This window comes from Panthera uncia, chromosome B4, assembly GCF_023721935.1.
Source record: "Panthera uncia isolate 11264 chromosome B4, Puncia_PCG_1.0, whole genome shotgun sequence".
NCBI lineage: Eukaryota > Metazoa > Chordata > Mammalia > Carnivora > Felidae > Panthera > Panthera uncia.
Window position 1 is genome coordinate 94,561,391 of NC_064809.1, and position 20,047 is coordinate 94,581,437.

The window sequence follows — 20,047 nt, forward strand, 5'->3', positions numbered from 1 at the left end:
AGAACTGACACAAATGGTTTCTGGGATGCATTTTCTGGTTTGGAGTCACTGTGGAAATTAGATAGACCATTATGTGTGTGTGTGGGGTGTGTGTGTGTGTGTGTGTGTACGTACAAATTACAAATTTTAAGTAAACTTAATACATTATGTAACTTCTATGAAACATGAGTCCTGAGGACATCGACAAAATGATTAGAATTGTAAACTATGCTTCTGTGAAGTCAATAGAAGCTGACATCAAAGTGAACAGAGTTCACTATCTGTACCATATTTGAAGGAGTTAAATATTTAAGTTATAAGATTGTTTTCATGGGCTTCCCTTAATTGAATTAGCTGGGGAATATGAACAAGTTACCATTTTCCAAAGTGATTCCAATAAACAGAATTTATTATCTTTGTTCTAATTATGTATAGAAATATTAGATTCTTAAGCAAATGAGGTTCCTTTTCCCAACATTATTGATGATACTGGAAAGTCTGTTATTTATTTATTGGTACCTCCAAGAAAGCCCAAGAAAAAAGACAAGGAACAATAGTGACTTTAAAATAAATGAGCCCTGTTGTTTTAATCACTTTCTTACTGAATAAAATAAGTGGAATATGCACCTAAAGTGTTTTCTTTTATTCTAGTCACATATTTATATACAATCTACCTAGAAGCCACATGAGTACATTGGCAGATTTCTTGGTTACATTTATCTTGAGAAGAACACTGTGTATAGGTAATGGGGTTTTATCAAGAACAAAAATGTTAATTATAAGAAAACAATTAATTGAGGTAATAATGAGTAACCAACTAAAGGTTTTCTAGTAAATTCTAGATATAGTGATTAATTGATTAAAGAGTAGATTTCAATTAAGCATTTATGATGGTGTTCTCTTTTAATTATTGGTAATGTAGTATCTGCTATTTAGAAAATATGCTTCATATCATTTTAACCCATAATTTTAAAATCTCTTTTACCCCCCAAAATGCTGTTTTCAGAGCACCACAGAATAACTTTGGACAAAGGAAGCTGGTTGCTGGGGAACATCAATCAAACTGGCTATTTTAGAGTCAACTATGATTTAAGGAATTGGAGATTATTAATTGATCAATTAATCAGGAACCATGAGGTAAACTGGATTTATTCATCAAAGATCTGTTTTGATATGTGAACACCTGCTGTTTTAATTCTAAGTGATTCCCTTTTTTTTTTTTTTTTTCCTTTTCTGGTTGACCTCCTAGGTTCTCTCTGTCAGTAACAGAGCAGGTTTGATCGACGATGCCTTCAGCCTAGCCAGGTATGTTTTCCAGTGGATCTTCACAATAAAGTTAATGCTCATAAGACTTCCTCTAGTAAGCTAAATGCGATAGGTTTTGATAAGAAACCTTTTAAGAACAATTTCTATCTCCCATTTTTGTATTTGGATATGAATTATATTCAGGGTCCCAAACTTTTGATCAATAGTAGCCATAGGGTATTTCTGAGTCAGGAGAAGCTTGATCAATTTTCACTGTAAGTTCAATTTAACACTAGAGATTAATAATCCCTTCCCAATTTCATTAATGAACTCTACAAAATGACCATTGTGCCATATTTAATTTTTGATGGAAAATACCTTCAAGCATCAGCAATTTTTTTCCTAACATATACTCATATATCTTTTTTTAATGTTTTTTGAATGTGATTCATTATGAAAGCTTGTGCTATAAGACAGAAATAAATATTCCACAGAGTAAAGCTGTTCTGGACAAAATGTATATCAATCTTATAGCAGAAGCCTTTAGTTGTACTAGTTATAGTAATATTTACATTAGTGTCATAATTAGATTTATAATGTTAAAATGAGTTATTCCTTCAAATAGTCATTAAATACTTATTTACTTAAAATAATGTTGATTATAAACCCAAGCTATACTCAATGTTGAAATTAAATAGGAAAATAAACTCAGTCCTTTTAATATTTGAATTGTTTCACATCCAAGTACAGTTTTAATTTTAATAATCTGATATTATTGGGCAAAAAATGAGAAATAATAGTGCTAGAAGAAGGCCCACCAAGATAGCAATGGGTGGAGATAGGGACTGAGATGTAGCTTTTACTCTACAGTAAGATATTAAGACTTCAAATAAAATATTGAGTATGACATAAAGATTATTTTGACATAGAAGTTTAAATATTTTCTTTCTTGACATTTATTTACTCATTTTGAGAGAGAGAGAGTTTGAGCACACACACCTGAATTGGATAGGGGGAGAGAGAGAGAGAGGGAGAGAGAGAATCCCAAGCAAGCTCCACGCTGTCAGCTCAGAGCCTGACATGGGGCTTGATGTCATGAGCTGAAATCAAGAGTTGGATGCTTAGCCAACTGAGCCACCCAGGTGCCCCAACATAAAGTTTAAAAAGGGCAGAAAAACAATAAGAGAGAGTACTTAATGTAACCTTTCACTGAGAGAGAAGCAGGAAACAGAATTATGTTAAGAACACCACAAGGAAGGGTTTGGGAACAAGAAGAGAACTAATCCCACCTAATTAACACTTAATTAAGCACTTAATTTTTAAGTGTTTTAAGCTAATTAAACACTTAAAAGGTTCCAGACACTGTTCTACATACAGCAATTTGTTTAATTCTCACAACAACCTTGTGAGATATGTAGATATGTATTATTATTATTAATTATTAATTATTATTAGTCTCATTTTATAGGTACGGAAACTGAGGCTTAGCGAGGTTAAGTAACTTGCCTAAAGTCACACAGCTAGTAATTGACAGGACCAGGGTTTTGTCTGTGTAGTCTGGCTGCGGAGCCCAATGCATGCAGGCATATATATACATAATATCAGCAGTAATAGTATTTATTATAATGAAAAATCCAAGCAATATAGAAAGACTGATGGGGTGTGAAATGGTAGTTCATGTGAATTCTTACAGGTTTGAAATGATGGTGAGGAAGCAAATATGTAATGATGTCCTTAAGATGGAGGGCAGATGAAAATGTAAAGGAAGGGATCTTTGACTTAGCTGCATTAAATTATTTTTTAATGAAATTCTTTATTTGATTTGGGTGGATGAATTATTTTTTTTTTCAAAAATTAAATTCCTTGTTGACTAAGATAGAACATTGCTTTCAATTTCAATTTTGGAAGTCTTAAATGTTTGAAGTAAATAATTTCATTATCATTTATACACATTCACCAGGAAAATATTCAATTCCCATTGAATATATATTAAAATTTGTTTTATTGATAATGAGATAATTTCCCTGTTGATATGCAAGTGAATAAATATAAAATCAGATTTCTACAGGCAAATGCCCAGCACTTACTTGGAGTTAAAGGTTATCTTATTTCACTGTTTTCTAGTAAACTTTCATAGTTTTGCTATCAATCTGTATCAACCTTCTTTCAGTTTTCTAAGCATAGCATGCTGTCTTTGGCTTCTTTAAAGATAACAAACAGAAGAGTAACAAATATTTACTAAACATATGTTCCAGGTACTATATGGAGGCTTTTATGAATGGCGTTGTTCAATCTTCTCAGTAAACCCTTGGAATGGATGTAGGTTATTATAGCCATGTTATAGCTGAGATGTAGAGGTGAAGAGGAGTTAAGTCACTTAGCTAAAGGTTGCACAGCTTTTAAGTGAGGGGTGGAGGTGAGAATCAATAGCAAACACTGGCACAGCAGAGCCCATGATCTCATGTCAGAGTGACTGCCCATTATGTGAAATTCCTTCCCACTCTCGTGCCCTATTATCTGTTGGGAGTATTACTATTAACTAAAAAAAAAAAAAAAAGGGAAAGTGACATCCTGCGGACCTGTATTGTAGAAATTGTCACATTGTGGTTCAAGCCCTTTCTGGGCCCCTGATGATTATGGCATAACTTTGAAGATAGGGCTTTGTCTTATCCTTATATTCCTACTGCTCAACTTTGTCTTTAGTACAAGACTATGCTGGTATATATTTGTTGCATGAATTGGTAATTAATTATTAATTATTCAAACTGTCAGCTTTTATGCCTACTATTATTTTGTGCAATTAGGTAAACATATTCTTAGGTACTCTTTTTATAGTTGTTTTTTAAATCTATAAAAACCACATGAATGCATTGTAACTGTACAAGATTAAAACAAAAGAGTGATGCAATGTGAAAATTTTCTTTTACTCTGTTTCATACCTTCCCATCATGTTTACCCTCCTCACAGATAAAATTATTAATATTTGGTGTGTATCAACCCAGCCATTTTTTCTTTGCATTTTCATACAGTTTGATTTTTTTTTTTTTTATGTGAACAGAAAGAAATGCATTCCATTCTCTGACTCATTTATAGGAATTAGTCCAGGAGCTTTATTGCATTGTTTCCATTTTTTCCAGTATTAAAATCAAGACTGCCACGAGTATCCTTGAACAGTCTTCTGTTGTGTGCATATGTGCATTTTTATAGGATAGATACCTACAAGTGAAATTTTTGGTTCAAAAAATTTAAAAGCTTTGATAAATACTACAAAATGTATTCCAAAAGCTTTACCATTTTAACCCTCCATCCACCATGTATGAGAGGATCCCGTCCCCTCAAATTTTCCATAATGAATAATAAACATCTGTAAAATTTTTGACAAGCTGGTAGCAAATTGAGTTGCTACAGTACTAGTTAAATTAACTTGTCCACCTTTTCATACACATTTGGTACTTGTATTTTTTTTTTCTTCTGTGAATTCCTTCTATGTTTTCCTATTTATTTTAGATGTATTAGGATATTAATCCTTTTTGTAGTGTACATTTTTATAGTATTTTCTCTTAATACTATGTCAATTTTCTTTTTTACTTTGTGATATATTTCATCATTCAAAGACTTTTAATTTGTATGTCTTGTCATTCCTTTTATAAGTTCCTAGTTCTCTGGTCCTGTCTCACTTAGAAGGACTTCTCTGAATATTATGAAAATATTGTACTTTTTAAACACTATTTTTTTTTTTTTTACATCTAACTACTCAACCCTTCCTCATCTAGTTAATTTTTGGGTATAGAATGGAGTAGAGGTCTAATTTTCTTTACTTTAAAACATTTTTAACCAATTATTTCCATATTATTTTAAAAGGCTCCCTTATTCATACATTTGAGTTGATATGTTTTATCTTAATGCAAATGGTCATATTTTAGGGAATTATTTCGGTTCTGTTTAATTGGTTTTTTGTTCCTTTATGAGCTCATACCATATTGTTCTAAACAGTTTACTTACCTTTATAGTATGTTGTGCTTGAAAAAGTTTTCTCTCATTCTTGTTCAAAATTTTACATATTTTCTCTTCAGTATAAATTTTGGAATCAGTCCGACAAAGCCCATTTAAAAATCCTGCTGTAGTTATGACTTGATATGCATGGGATTTACAAATTAATTTCTAAAGAATTAACATCATTCCAAATGTAAGTTTTCAGTATCAAGACATGTTACTTCTCCCCATTTATTCAGGTCCCTAAGTCAAGCTTTATGATTTCATGTACATAAATTCTGGTAATGTCATATTATTTCCTCATTTTTGTTGTTGTTTTAAAATTTTTTAAAGTTTTTATTTATTTATTTTTGAGAGAGAGACAGAAAGAGAGCAGGGGAGGGGCAGAAAGAGAGGGACAGAGAGAATCCCAAGCAGGCTCTGCACTGTCAGCCCAGAGCCCGAGGCAGGGCTTGAACTAAAAAATCATGAGATCATGAACTCAGTCAAAACCAAGAGCTGGTTTCTTAACTGCCTCAGCCACCCGGGTGCTCTGATTTCCTTGTTTTTTGTTTGTTTGTTTGTTTGTTTGTTTGTTGTTTTTTAATTTTTTTTATGGCATGCGCTTCTATAGAAAATGGTGCTGCTTCTGCACATACGTATTCTGATTTTTATTGCTTGTGTATAAGGAATCAATGAATTGCCTCGCAAATGTCATTGTGTTATAGCTTGAACTTTGAAATTAGTGACTAAAATGTCTAGATTTTTGTTTGTTTTTGGTTTTGGTTTTGATAAAGCATTGTTAGATTGGGTGACACAAAATGAACAACATGCATTTCTCATTTTCAGTGAATTCACAGTCTAGCAGTGATGATACACAGTAGATAATTAATCATATTCAGTACATAAGTGCTATGAATAAAATATTATGAAAGCGTTGGGAGGTAAAGAATTAATGAGGCCGAGGAAGATTATGGAGGACATCATATGGGAAATAACATTAGAAGACTGAGTTTACTATGAAAATCCATGAAAGGTTTAAAAGTAGGAAATGAGAGCAGGAAGAATGTGGACTGGAGGGCGGATTTCTGCAGAAGAACTGTTACAACAGTCATGACTTGTGCTGCAGCCTGAGTAAAGCAGAGATAAAGGCAGAATGGAATTGGCAGCCAGATAAGGTAGAACTCTTACTGAAGACATTTATTAGTGTAATATGTGATAGAAACTGAAAATTTAGAAGATTTGCAACGCGAAGTATAATGACCACTGGATTTGAATATTTAAAGCTGTTAATACGCTCTCAGTACAATTTTAAATTAAAAGGGTGTACCACTGGATTATGGACTTACGTGGTATTTTGTTTGAAACTATTCAAAATACATGGAAATTGTTTTGGAAAATTTGTTCATATTCAGAAGAGTTCCAGAAATAAATTGCCATCATCATCATCATCATCATCACCATCAACTTTGCCCTGGACAGTTACTGCACTGATTTATTTATTTAGTGACCAGTTTCCTGGGGAAATTCAATCATGCAGAACCCATGCCAGTTTATTGCGTTATTAATATTACAACTTTTTGGGGGGCTGCATAGCATATTTTAAAATTTTCTACTATAGGCTATTTGATTAAGGATCCAATCACTTAAAGAGCCTTAACAAGGGCACATTATTACAACTTAGTTTGCAAACCTTGTTAAGGAATAAGATAGCAGTCATTTCTTTTAAAGTATTAGTGTTATATTAATAGCAAATATAAGGGCCTGTATCTGGAGATGATGAATGTCACACTTAGAAGTGCTCTAAGTATTGGTGAGCAGTCATGTGTAGTGCTTAATATGTGTTTGATGCATATATAAGTTAAAAAAATTAATGCATACATTTCTATCCACTTGTTTCAGAATTTATAAATCTGAGACATGTTAGGAAAACTGGAAATTCAGTACATGAGCCAGTGAAAATATAATGGCTCATGAAGAAGCAAATTATGAGAACATCCCAAACCTACTCTTACATGTTGTTTTTATTTCTGAGCCCTAGTTCCAGGACTTGTAACAACATTGTTAAAATCACCTAAGCAATGTTTGCAAACTGAATGGTTGTAATCTGCTCCTCATGGCACTTCTTTCATCATGGCTCTTATTAGAAATTCTTCTATGTCTTCTGGATGGCCCTCCTCTACCTTGTTTAAAGTTACTCTTGCAAAACACCATTGATCATTTCTTCACTCAACACAGAAAATAGTAGCATGATATGCCTGAAAAGCAACTCCATCCTGATTGGACTAGATGAAGAGCAGCTTTTCACACTTTGATTGTTTAAAGATAACATGCTGGTCTTTCGTAGATAAAATTGAGAAGGAAAGACTTAGACGTCCTTTGTGAGAAATAGGTGGCAGGCTGGACTTTTCGTCCTGATTCCCCACTGTGTTAGATAACAGGACGGCCTCGCTTCTGCTGAACATTGCTGTGCAAAACCTGGTTAAGGATCCTGGGTCCTTCCAATACTGTCTTCTGCTTTATAAATTCTGATTTTATGAAGAATGTTTAGTTTTGGAATTCTTTATTCCATCCCTACCCTTTCCCTTTTTTAAAGTACTGTAAAATCTCAGCATAAACATTTTTCTTTCTTGTGTTTTATCATGGAATCATGAGAGTTATTAATAATAATAGAATACTGATTAAAGTGCATTTTATATTATACTCACTGAGCAAGGAGAGAAGGATGATTCTTTAGTTGTTTGTATTAGGCTCATTTGGGAGAAGTATCCATGTATGATTATATTCTTATTTATCTTCTGTTAAGCCACCAGAATGTGTGTGCAAGAGGATTCCAATTAAATATTTATGAAATTCTGAAAGTGATAAAATTGTTTATTGCAAAATAAGATTTATTGTTGGCTTTATGCTTCCAATCTTCTGCCATTGACCAAAAGCGTTTCAAATTAGCTTATAGTTATCTTCTCAGCCTTTCTAACCAGTGCAGATCTTTCCACACTATGAGTAGTGACTCACAATGAGTCTGTTTAAGAGCTTCGTGGCCATGCCTGCAAAATCACAAAATCCTTCACATCTCCGAGGCTGAGGATTCTAATTATCTATTTGTCATCATCAGCTAATGCTCCTCTTGAGATACACACACACACACACACAAAATCACCTTGGACCCTTCTCATTTTACACCTTTCTGCATGCAATTATTTTAAAATTCATATCCGGAAGACCTCTAAATTAGTCATCATTTATGCAATGCTTTGCCACAGATAAATGTTAAAAATACTTTGAGAGCGTTTTCAGAACATTTTACTATAATGAGCTCAGAATCTTCAGCTTTGTTCTGATGATAACCCAGTAAATGCCTGAAGTATATTCCTGAATTTTCAAGGTAGATTGTTCTTACAGGCACACCCTGGTTTGCTCAAGGTTAAAAGTAAGGTAACACATTCTGTTGAGCTATATTTAGAAATCAGTTGAAGGTGGGGTCACAGATGTTGTCCTTAGGATAAGGACTTAGGGGGAGCTATCATATGAGGTACTTCTGAGAAGTATAAACCTTCTGAAGATTAAAGGGCAAGCTTGTGACTCTTGAGGAGGCAAACTTTCTTGGAAACTTTTCAATTGTACTGTGTTAAATCAAAGGCAGACTTGCAACCTTTCACCACCAAATTTTCGTTTCACCTCCATAGGCAAAAATGTTTTAATATTCATGCCTAATGTCTGAGATTGTTGAGTAGAGCATAAGAGAAATTTTGACATCATTCTTTAGGTTTGCTCCATTTTCATGGCAAGCAGGCTGTACTCGTGAGTCACAAAACTATGGGTGATATTTGTAGTTTATATGGATTTCCATTGTTTTAAAGAATAAAGAGTCTAAATTGCCACATGCAAGTACGAATTTGTTTGAATAGGTGTATATACTTATGATCTTTAGTATCTCACACATTAAAAATAATTTTTATAATTCTCACCATAGTTAGTAGCATTGTCATATTTAACACCAATTGTGATTCTTCTATTTCTCTAAGAATTTTGAAACCGAAGCCTGAGATTTCATAAGAATTTGCTGTAGGCTTTCTGACCTTCCTAAGAATTATAAATACTTGCCTTGTCACAAATAATTTACTTAGGCAGAGGTCCCTCCAAAATGTCCATTTGAGTCACCAACTTCCCTTGAATAGTTATTTGTAAGGCATACTTTTGACATAAAGGCCTAAATATTCCTCTGATCTGGGATTCTTGAACTGAGATAGTTTTATCTTAGTGTTTCTCCTTTCTTGAGTTTGAGTTATCCCTTCTGCTGCTTGCTGCAAATCTTTTGCATATTCAAGTACAGCACTCCTTTGAGCATGCTCTGAAAAGCCACCTGCATCAGAATCACCTGAAATGTTTTATTAAAAATTGCATGTTCCCCAGACTGCCTAGAAAACTACATTTCTATGAAGCACTGCCTGTAATTCCAACACATACAACAATGTGAAAACCACTGCTTTTGAGTCCCAGAGGGTACTTATGGCATCAGGTTAGACAGGCAGTTGCTTCTTTGAGGCCAAGAAGTCTCAGAGTAGGCATCCTTAACAGCAGGCAGCATGGTTTTGTTCGGATTCTAGAGTCCTGAGATGACCATTCAACAACCAGGGCATCGGAGAATTAGTTATAAGTATTCAAAAATCCTTTTTTATTCTTACTATTAAATATGTTACTATTTCAGATATTCCGTCTGACAGCTGTAAACACAACTCATAATTTGGATGTCACTCATAATCTGGGTGTCTCAGAAGTTTTTCCAAGCGTGGAAAAGTACTGGAGGGTTCTCATATAATTAGGAGATACCTTTATGTTCACATGAGCTTACTGGCACATATCAGTCATGCATATGCATATTGAGCTCTAATGTATTCAGTAGTTTTCCCTGGTGAAAGGCATGGCAGAATTTTCTTGCATACTAATCCGGCATCTAGACCGGGAATAATCTGCAAATCTGTTGATAGTGCGGGTAAACAAGAACAATAGAGCTACCTACAACAAGCGTTAACTGAGAGAAAAGGGTATCTTTAGGTTTTGTGGTTATTCTGTGATGTTCTTTGCGGGAATCGGGTACCTAGAAAGACGAAGGAAAGAAAAGAAAAGAAAAGTAAATAGGTTCCTTCAGCAAGGAGTATGTGATAAGAAAGAAGAAAATGAGAATTTTGAGGTAGACTCAGTTTGTCAAAAGATTAATCCTTCTGGCATTTGTTTTGTTAATATAAAGGCCTAATTTTAACAAAGATTCATACTCTGGCTCTCAAAAACCTCCTTTCGTTTTTATTATGATAAATTATAAAGAAGTCTTTAAAATGAGGACTGTATGAATATAGGTATTAATAGTGGTTTTATTTTAGAGTAATTACTTACTGCTTAAAGTTATCTTGTCATGATACTTTCTCACCTGAGAACAGAGATTCAAAGGGACCTGATAATCATCTTTCTTAACAAACATGCTAATCAGTGATTGCTAAAGTAAGAGCTGCTTCTGTGTTTCTCCCAGAACTCAAACAGTCTATTTTTGAGATCAACAGTTATTTACCTAAATAGCAGTGCGCCCTTGGTAAGGAAACCAGGATGAAGGTAATAGAAAATATGTATTTCACAGTAGTTCCTACTTGCCATGAAAATATAGAAGATTCCATCTTTATATTTGAGGAGGCAATAATTTGGGGAAGAGGGGAAAGGAAAAGATATTTAGTTCTAACATATTGTGCAATGTAGGTGAGTGATTCAGATGAACACATACTCTTGCTTATGAGGCAAATCTTTAAAGCCTTTGGGAGATGATTTGAAATACATGATGTTCTCCTTTAATTGCATGCAATTTGAACTATTCTGTGTGGGATGCTTCAAATGCCCTTACGTGGAATGAAGTACCAGTGAAGAGGCCTTCACTATTTTGGATGTAAGAAAACATCAGATTAGGAAAACCTGGCTTGTTACAGCTGTGCCAGAGCCTTCTTTAATGTTTGTTATTTAAAGATGTGAACTCAGGCCAACTTGGAAGCTAAAAAGCAGTTCTGGGACCTGTGGAGTCAGACCACATTTGAGTCTCCGATTGGGTTCTCCCTTCCTAAACTAGGAATGGCCTGGAGTGTGGTTGATTCAAGCCTCTAACGGGAGGTAGGCAGAGGTTTCTGGTTGCTTAGCTGCTTTACCTAATTAGGATAAGGATTAAACAGAAGTTCAGTATCAACCCTCCAGGTCACCAGGTGGTTATGCTAACTGATAGGAGTGAAAAGAAAGTTTGTAATAAGAAAATGTTAGTCTAGCAGTCTATATATGACAAATTCAAGTAAAACTAATAGGCCCTGAAGAGAATAATGATTATCAGAGAGCTTTATGTGGATGCTAACTTAAAAACACTCTAAATTAGTTAAGAGTCCTTGGGAATGCTATCAGAAATGCCAAAATAGAAAGAACTTCAGGTGGAAATTAGTTGGTTTTGCATTCCCAGTGTGCAAATGTATTGGAAGTTAATTTCATAAGCTGGGGGCAGATCATGGCCAGATTGAGGGAAAGGTTACTTCTCCTTTTCTACCAATAGAGAGACTAAAATTATTACATAAATATAGTTGCTGTGCAGAGTAATTAGGCCCCTTGCCTCCAAGATTACCATATTTTTAAATTTCCATCTTTGTGGAGATTCTTATGTTTCCTTTCGATTTTTTAAATGTTACTGCATTATCTTAAATTTGACATTGATAGACTATCAGTTATTTCTCTGAGTATATGAAGAGCTTATGAAAAGTTGTGTTTCAATAAAAGCCAAAGTAATGTGTAGGGTATTTCATAAATTATATATGCAGTATGAACATTAATGAGTTTGTTGACTAATCAATAATTGGTAGATACATGGATTGAAAGGTGTGGAGAACAAAGAGCCGTGATACTTATTTCATGCTATGATGGAATCACTGTATTTGGCTTCAGAAAGATGATTTCATCATGCTTATTTTCATTTGAGAAAAGTAATATAGAATTTTAAAATTTGAGAATCATAGCTGATGTTTAGTTCAAATAAATTCAAGTGATTTTCTTAGTGAAAGGAAGATATTACTGAGATAAATACTTTATATACATGATTACATGAAATAATTATCACTTGTAACAATAGAAGGTTACAAATGTTTCATGAAGAAATGTCTAAATACTTCAAAGATGCACCAAATTTAGAAATATATGTTTCTAAAGTTAGAAACATATGTTCTTTGTTAGTCTGTATTCCATCATAAAAATGCGTAAGAAATTAGTAGGAACATCTTACAATAATTACTTACCTATTTGTATGTGCTGTTAGCATTGATTATCTGTTTTTCATTGCAGGTAAGTTAATCAGTTTCTAAAGTGCATGTCCATGATATTAAAACGAACTGTGAGTTCTCCTTATCCTTAATAGATAAGTGATATGAGAGCATGTTTTGCAAACAGGCAAAATGAAACTAATGAAAAGAATGAGAAGCACTTCAAAATGCTTTTACTGGGGTGACTTTCTTTATCTTAGTTTTTGAGGCTCATTAGTAAGAATAATTTACAAATGGAAAACTCTGAACACAAAGTTGGTCAGCAGTATCTTCCAGTTATATAGTAACAGCTTTTTACATTTGAAAGTGCATGGAGGTTACAAATATATGTAGAGAGAATCCCTGTTTTCATAGATATTGTATTACAGTATAGAGGGATTATGGTCAGATTGTCATTCAAACAAATATATGTTAGATGGTGATATTTTTACAGTAAATAAATAGTAAAACAAAGAATGGGAGTGTTTGGAGAAGAAGCACATACAGGGAGTTTAAGCATGGTGGTGAGGGAAGCTCTCACTTTTCAGTTGGCATTTGAGCAGTGACCTAAAAGAAGTAAATAAGAGAGCTATCCAGGAGTAGAATATTCTGGACAGAGGAACAGCAAGTACAAAGGCCCTAAGGTAGAATGTGCTTGGTGTGTTCAAGAGAGAGTCAGATGGATGTGGCTGTAATGGAATGAGTAAGGGGTAAAGCAGGATGGCATGAATTTAGGGAGGTAACAGAGTACTGATCATGTGAGGCCTTTCATTGCAATTGATTTAATTTGTACTTTTCTGATGGTCGATGATGTTGAGAAGCTTTTCATGAACTTATTTGTCATCTGTATATCTTCTTTTGTGAAACATCTATTCAGAACTTTTGTCCATTTTTAAAAATTTGGGTTGTCTTATGGAGGTATAAAAATTCTTTAGTCTGAGACAAGCCTATTATTCAGATATATATTTTGCAAAATTTTCCCCAAGTTTGTGGTTTGCCTTTTTATTTTTGTGACTTGTCTCTCAAAATTGAAAGTTATTAATCTTGAAGAGGTCAATTTTATTAATTTTTTCTTTCATAATATGTGCTTTTCATGTCCTGGTTTAGATATCTTTGCTAAATCCAATAGTACAAAACTTTTTTTCTATGTTTTTGGCCAGAAGACTAATAATTTTAGCTCTTTTATGTAAGTGTATGACCCATGTTTAGTTAATTTTTGTGATTGGTGTAGGTTAAGGGTTAGGTTTCACTGTTTTCATGCAGATATCCAGTTGTTTCAGAACCATTTGGTAAAAAGGCTTCTTTTTCCTTTGTCTATGGCAGTTTGGTCAAAAATCGATTGACTATGTAAGTTAGAAATCTATTTCTTGGATTCCGTAGCCTGTTCCATTGATTTATATGTCCATCGCTATGCCAACACCACACTGTCTTGATTACTTTAGCTTTATGGTTAAGTCTTAGGATTTTGGTTGAGATTACTTTAAAAATATAAATCAATTTGGAGAGAATTGCTATCTTAATAGCCATGTCTGTGACATAGCTCTTCATTTGCTCAGGTCTTTTAAAGTTTTCTTTTGTTGTGCTTTACAGTTTTCAGTGTGCAAATCTTACACATCTCTTAATAAATTTATTCCTGTATATTTTATCTTTTTGTTATTGTAAATAAAATTGTTTGTAAAATTTTGCACTTGACTTGTTAGTTGCATATATATATATATATACACACACACATATACACACACACACATATCATATGTAAGGCCTTTCATTGTAATTGAATATATATTTTAATTTTCATTGAAATATATATAATTCATTGTAATTGTATATATACATACACACATCATGGATGCGTGAACTGTAGCCCACAGGCCAGCCACTAGCTTTGGTGAATGAAGTTTCATTGGAACATAGCCAGGCCCATTTACTTTTATATTGTCTATGGTTCCTTTCTTGCTACAAATGTGGAATTAAATTTTGCAACAGAGACTGTGTGGACCACAAGCCTGAAATATTTATTATCTGGCCCTTTAAGAAAAGGAATGCCAACCCCTCATTCCTAGAAATATACTTGAGTTTTCTCTATTGACCTTATGCCTGCAACTTTGCTAAACTTGCTTATTATTTCTTAGTTTTTAAATAGTTTCCTTAGGGTTTTCTGCAAACACTGTAATGTCTTTTGGAAATAACAATAGTATTACTTCTTCCTTTCCAACATTTATGCATTTTATTTACCTATCTTAATAAAATAATTTTGAAATGTTCTCTACTATATGATTGTATGGCTGTATATGGCATAATTAATTTAAACATATTATTGGAAATTTAGGATGTTTTCAAACTTTTACTTATGAATAATTCTAAAGAAAATTTTTGTGCATGCAGTCTTTATTATTTATTGGTTGTTTACTAGGATATATTTTTGGAAGTTTGATTATCGAGTCCATGATGTAAACATGGTTAATATCACTGAAACACATGGTCAAGTTGCCACTAAAGATGGGCACATTTCTTTCAGGAAGAATCGGGTGTTTTCTAGCTTGGGTAATCTTAAAACTTATGTTATAAATTTCACTTTTCATATTATCCTATTCTTCAGGCCAAAGTAAGCTTTAGGAATAACTATTGTATAAAAATAATTGGCTGCTCTAATTTTTAGTTTCTGAAATTATAGTGGTTAAGATCATTGACTCTAGATTTAATATGAATATTAGTCCTAACTCTAACAAAAATGTAACCTTGAATAGGTTACTGACTCCTGTCCTTAGTTTCCCTAACTACAAAGTGTGGATAAAAGGGTTTCTATATCACACTTTTATTTTTTATTTTTTTTATTTATTTTTTTATTTTTATTTTTTTATTTTTATTTATTTTATTTTTTAATATATGAAATTTACTGTCAAATTGGTTTCCATACAACACCCAGTGCTCATCCCAAAAGGTGCCCTCCTCAACACTTTTATTTTGAATGTTAAATGAGATCATATAATAAACATGGTAAGTGCTTAATGAATATTTTCTGTTACTGTATGACAGTCCATTATAGAGCAGCATCTACCACGACATTCAGGAGACATAAAATATTGAACGGAGACTTTAGGGCTAGAAAAGTAGTTACTCTAACATATTCCTGTTTTTCCCTAGTCTTACCTCAAATTATTCAGGATTGATTTTATTGGAAGTGTATATCCATATACTCAAGTAAAAAATGTATACCCAAGTTTAATCCAAGTCTATTCTGATGAAGGTTTTGACTCTCAGTTTTCATCCTACTTTATCTTTCTCTATAACATATCTTCCTTAGCTTTATTTTGTTAATTAAATTTTTTAAACGTTTATTCATTTTGAAGAGACAGAGACAGAACATGAGTGGGGGAGGGCAGAGAGAGAGGGAGACACAGAATCCGAAGCAGGCTCCAGGCTCTGAGCTATCATTACAGAGCCCGACACGGGGCTCGAATCCATGTACCTACCGTGAGACCATGACCTGAGCCGAAGTTGGACGCTTAAACAACTGAGCCACTCAGGTGCCCCATTCGCTTTCTTTTGATAGCAAATATCATTGTAATCCAGAATACTCATTGCAATATATACCATGCAGTTTTAAGTATGAAGATTTCATGTTAACATTAAATTTAGTGACTTTGATAATTAAATGCATAAAGGAGATGCAAATACATCTGAATAAAGGCAGATACATGATGTTGAAAGCAAGGAGCTCTTAAAAACAACATTCACATACAAAACACGTTTTTTTTTTCAGTTAGAAATGTGTATATTTCATTTCTTCATTAAGTAAATGTTTATGAGGAATCTACTATACCAGTGTATTGTATTAAACATATGAACTGAAGAATTTAATAGAATATCCTCAAATGCCTTAGAATTTAGAGAGATTATGATCTCACAATTATCTAATGTAAGATTTTATCTAATGTAATACATTGATCTAAAGTAGTTAATGTTTTTCTAATATAAATGTTCGGTGTTTTAAGAGCACATATAAGTAGTTTTAAAGGAGGGAGTGATCACTTCTGTGTGAAATGCTCGCAGTCTCCTACTCCTTCATGAAGAGGTAGCAACTGAGAAGTTAGGGTGATCTTTGAAAAACATGTGGAAGAAGGAAACAAGTAACATTACACAAATAATGACATGACACGTACATCTAGGGTTATCTGGTAATAGATCTCAAGCATTTTTTTAATTTTTTTTTTAACGTTTATTTATTTTTGAGACAGAGAGAGACAGAGCATGAACAGGGAAGGGGCAGAGAGAGAGGGAGACACAGAATCTGAAATGGGCTCCAGGCTCTGAGCTGTCAGCACAGAGCCCAAAGCGGGGCTCGAACTCACAGATCATGAGATCATGACCTGAGCCGAAGTCGGACACTTAACCGACTGAGCCACCCAGGCGCCCCTCAAGCATTTTTTTTAACAAAGTATAATATATGCCTTTTTTAAAAAGACTTTTTTATTTAAAAAATTTTAATTCCAGTGTAGTTAACATATAGTACTGTATGAGTCAGATGTACAGTATAGTGATTCAACAATTCCGTATACTACTCAGTGCTCATCAAGATAAGTGATCTCATCCCCATCACCTATTTCACCCTACTTACTTTCTTCTGGTAACCATCTGTTCACTCTCTATATTTAAGAGTCTGTGTTTTTGGCTTGTCTTGCTCTTTTTCCCCATTGTTTTGTTTCTTAAATTCCACATGAGTGAAATCAGATAATATTTGTCTCTCTCTGACTGGTTTATTTTGCTTAGCATTATACTCTCTAGATCCATCCATGTTGTTGCAAATGACAAGATTTCATTATCTTTTTATGGCTGAATAATATTCCATTATATACATGTGTCTCTATACACACACACACACACACACACACACACACACACAAACATATTCTTCTTTGTCCATCCACCTATTGATAGACACTTGGGCTGCTTCCATAATTAGGCTTTTGTAAATAATGCTGCAATAAACATAGGGGTGCATATATTCCTTCAAATTACTGTTTTCATATTCTTAGGGTAGGTATCCAGTAGTGCAGTTACTGGATCAAATGGTAGTTATATTTTTAAGTTTTTGAAGAACCTCCATACTCTGCCACAATAGCTGCACCAGATTGCCTAACCACCAACAGTACACAAGAGTTCCTTTTTCTCCACATCCTCACCAATACTAATTATTTCTTGAGTTTTTTTCTTTTAGCCATTCTGACAAGTGGAGGTGATATCTAATTGTGGTTTTGATTTGTATTTGCCTGATGATGAGTGATGTTGAGCATCTCTCATGTGTCTCTTGACCATCTACATGTATTCTTTAAAGAAATGTCTGTTCATGTCTTCTGCCCATTTTAATGGGATTATTTGTGGGTTTTTGGTGTTGAGTTGTATCAGTTCTTTATATGTTTTGGATACTAACCCTTTATCAAATATATCATTTGCAAATATCCTCTCCCATTGTACACATTTCAGTTTTGTTGATTGTTTCCTTTGCTGTGCAGAAGCTTTTTATTTTGATGTGGTCTCAATAGTTCATTTTTGCTTTTGTTTCCTTTGCCTCAGGAGACATGTCTAGAAAGATGTTACAGCCAGTGTCAGAGAAATTACTGCCTGCACTCTCTTCTAGGATTTTTATGGTTTCAATTTTCACATTTTAGGTCTTTATCCATTTTGAGTTTATTTTTCTGTATGGTGTAGGAAAGTTGTCCAGTTTCATTCTTTTGCATGTTGCCATCCAGTTTTCCCAACACCATTTGTTCAATAGGCTGTCATTTTCCCATTGCATATCCTTTCCTTCTTTGTCAAAGATTAATGGACCATATACTTGTAGGTTTGTTTCTGGGCTTTCTATTCTGTTCCAGTGATCTATGTAACTATTTTTGTGCCAGTACCATAGTGTTTTGGTTGCTAAAGCTTTTTAATATAACTTGAAACCTGTAACTGTGGTACCTCTAGCTTTGTTCTTTTATTTTCAAGACTGCTTTGGCTGTTTGGGGTTTTTGTGGTTCCATACAAATTTTAGGATTGTTGTTCTAGTACTGTGAAAAATGCTGTTGGTAGTTTGATAGGGATTGTATTAAATGAGTAGATTGCTTTGGTAGTGTAACAATATTTATTCTTCCAATCCATAAACATGGAATGTCTTTTCATTTATTTGTGTTGTTTTTAATTTATTTCATAAATTTTTATAGTACAAGTCTTTCACCTCTTTGGTTAAGTTTATTCCTAGGTATTTTATTTTTTGTGTAATTGTAAATGAGATTGTTCTTAATTTATCTTCCTGCTACCTCATTATTAGTGTATAGAAATTCAGCAGATTTCTGTGCGTTGATTTTGTATCCTGCAACCTGCTGAATTCATTTATCAGTTCTAGTAGTTTTTTGGTGGAATCTTAAGGGTTTTCTATATATAGTATCATGTCATCTGCAAGTAGTAAAAGTTTTACTTCTTCCTTACTGATTTCGATGTCATTTATTTCTTTTTGTTGTCTGATTGCTGTGGCTAACGCTTCTAGTACTATGTTAAATAACCGTAGTGGGAGTGGACATCCCTGTCTTCTTACTGACCATAGAAGAAAAGCTGTCAATTTTTCCCTTATGAAGATGATATTAGCTGTGGGTTTTTCATATATGGCCTTTATTATGTTGAGGTATGTTGCCTGTAAACTACTCTGTTGAGGGTATTTATCATGAATGGAGCTGTACTTTGTCAAATGCATTTTTGTATCTATTGAAATGATCATATGGTTTTTATCCTTTCTCTTATTGATGCAGTGTATCACATTGATCGATTTGTGAATATTGAACCACCTTTGCATGCCAGGAATAAATCCCACGTGATCATAGTTAATGATATTTTTACTGTATTGTTCGATTTAGTTTGCTAATATTTTGTTGAGTATTTTTGTATCTACATTCATCAGAGATAATGGCCTGTAGTTCTCTCTCTCTCTCTCTCTCTCTCTCTCTCTTTTTTTTTTTTGGTGGTGTCTTTATCTGGTTTTGGTACCAAGATAATACTGGCCTCAGAGAATGAATTTGGAAGTTTTCTTTCCTCTTCTTTTTTTTGGTAAAGTTTGAGAAGAATAGATATTAACTCTTCTTTAAATGTTTGGCAGAATTCTCCTGTGAAAATGTCTGGTCCTGGACTTCTGTTTGTTTGGAGTTTTTTGCTTACTGATTCAATTTCATTGCTGGTAATAGGTTTGTTCAGATTTTTCTATTTCTTCCTGCTTCAGTTTTGGGATGTTATATTATTCCTAGGAATTTATCCATTTTTTCTAGGTTGTCCAATTTCTTGGCATGTAATTTTTCTTAATACTCTCTTACCATCCTTTATATTTCTGTGATTTTGGTAGTTATTTTTCCTCTTTCATTTCTGTTTTTGTTTATTTGAGTTCTCTTTTTTTCTTTTCTTTTCTTTCAACTTTCTTTCATCTTTCTGTCTGTCTTTCTTTTTATGATTCTGGCTAAAGGTTTATCAATTTTGTTGATCTTTTCAAAAAACAGCTCCTGGTATCATAGATCTATTCT

The 20,047-nt window shown here is 33.5% G+C and overlaps 1 protein-coding gene across 1 annotated transcript in view; it reads left to right on the forward strand.

Annotated features, from left to right (window-relative positions):
* The window catches only part of TRHDE (thyrotropin releasing hormone degrading enzyme), a 383,274-nt gene that overhangs the window by 302,768 nt on the left and 60,459 nt on the right, over positions 1-20,047 (forward strand). Inside the window, exons 11-12 of the mRNA XM_049625985.1 lie at positions 986-1,116; positions 1,229-1,284. Of these exons, the coding sequence (XP_049481942.1) occupies positions 986-1,116; positions 1,229-1,284 (187 nt within the window). The remainder of the gene's footprint in view (positions 1-985; positions 1,117-1,228; positions 1,285-20,047) is intronic.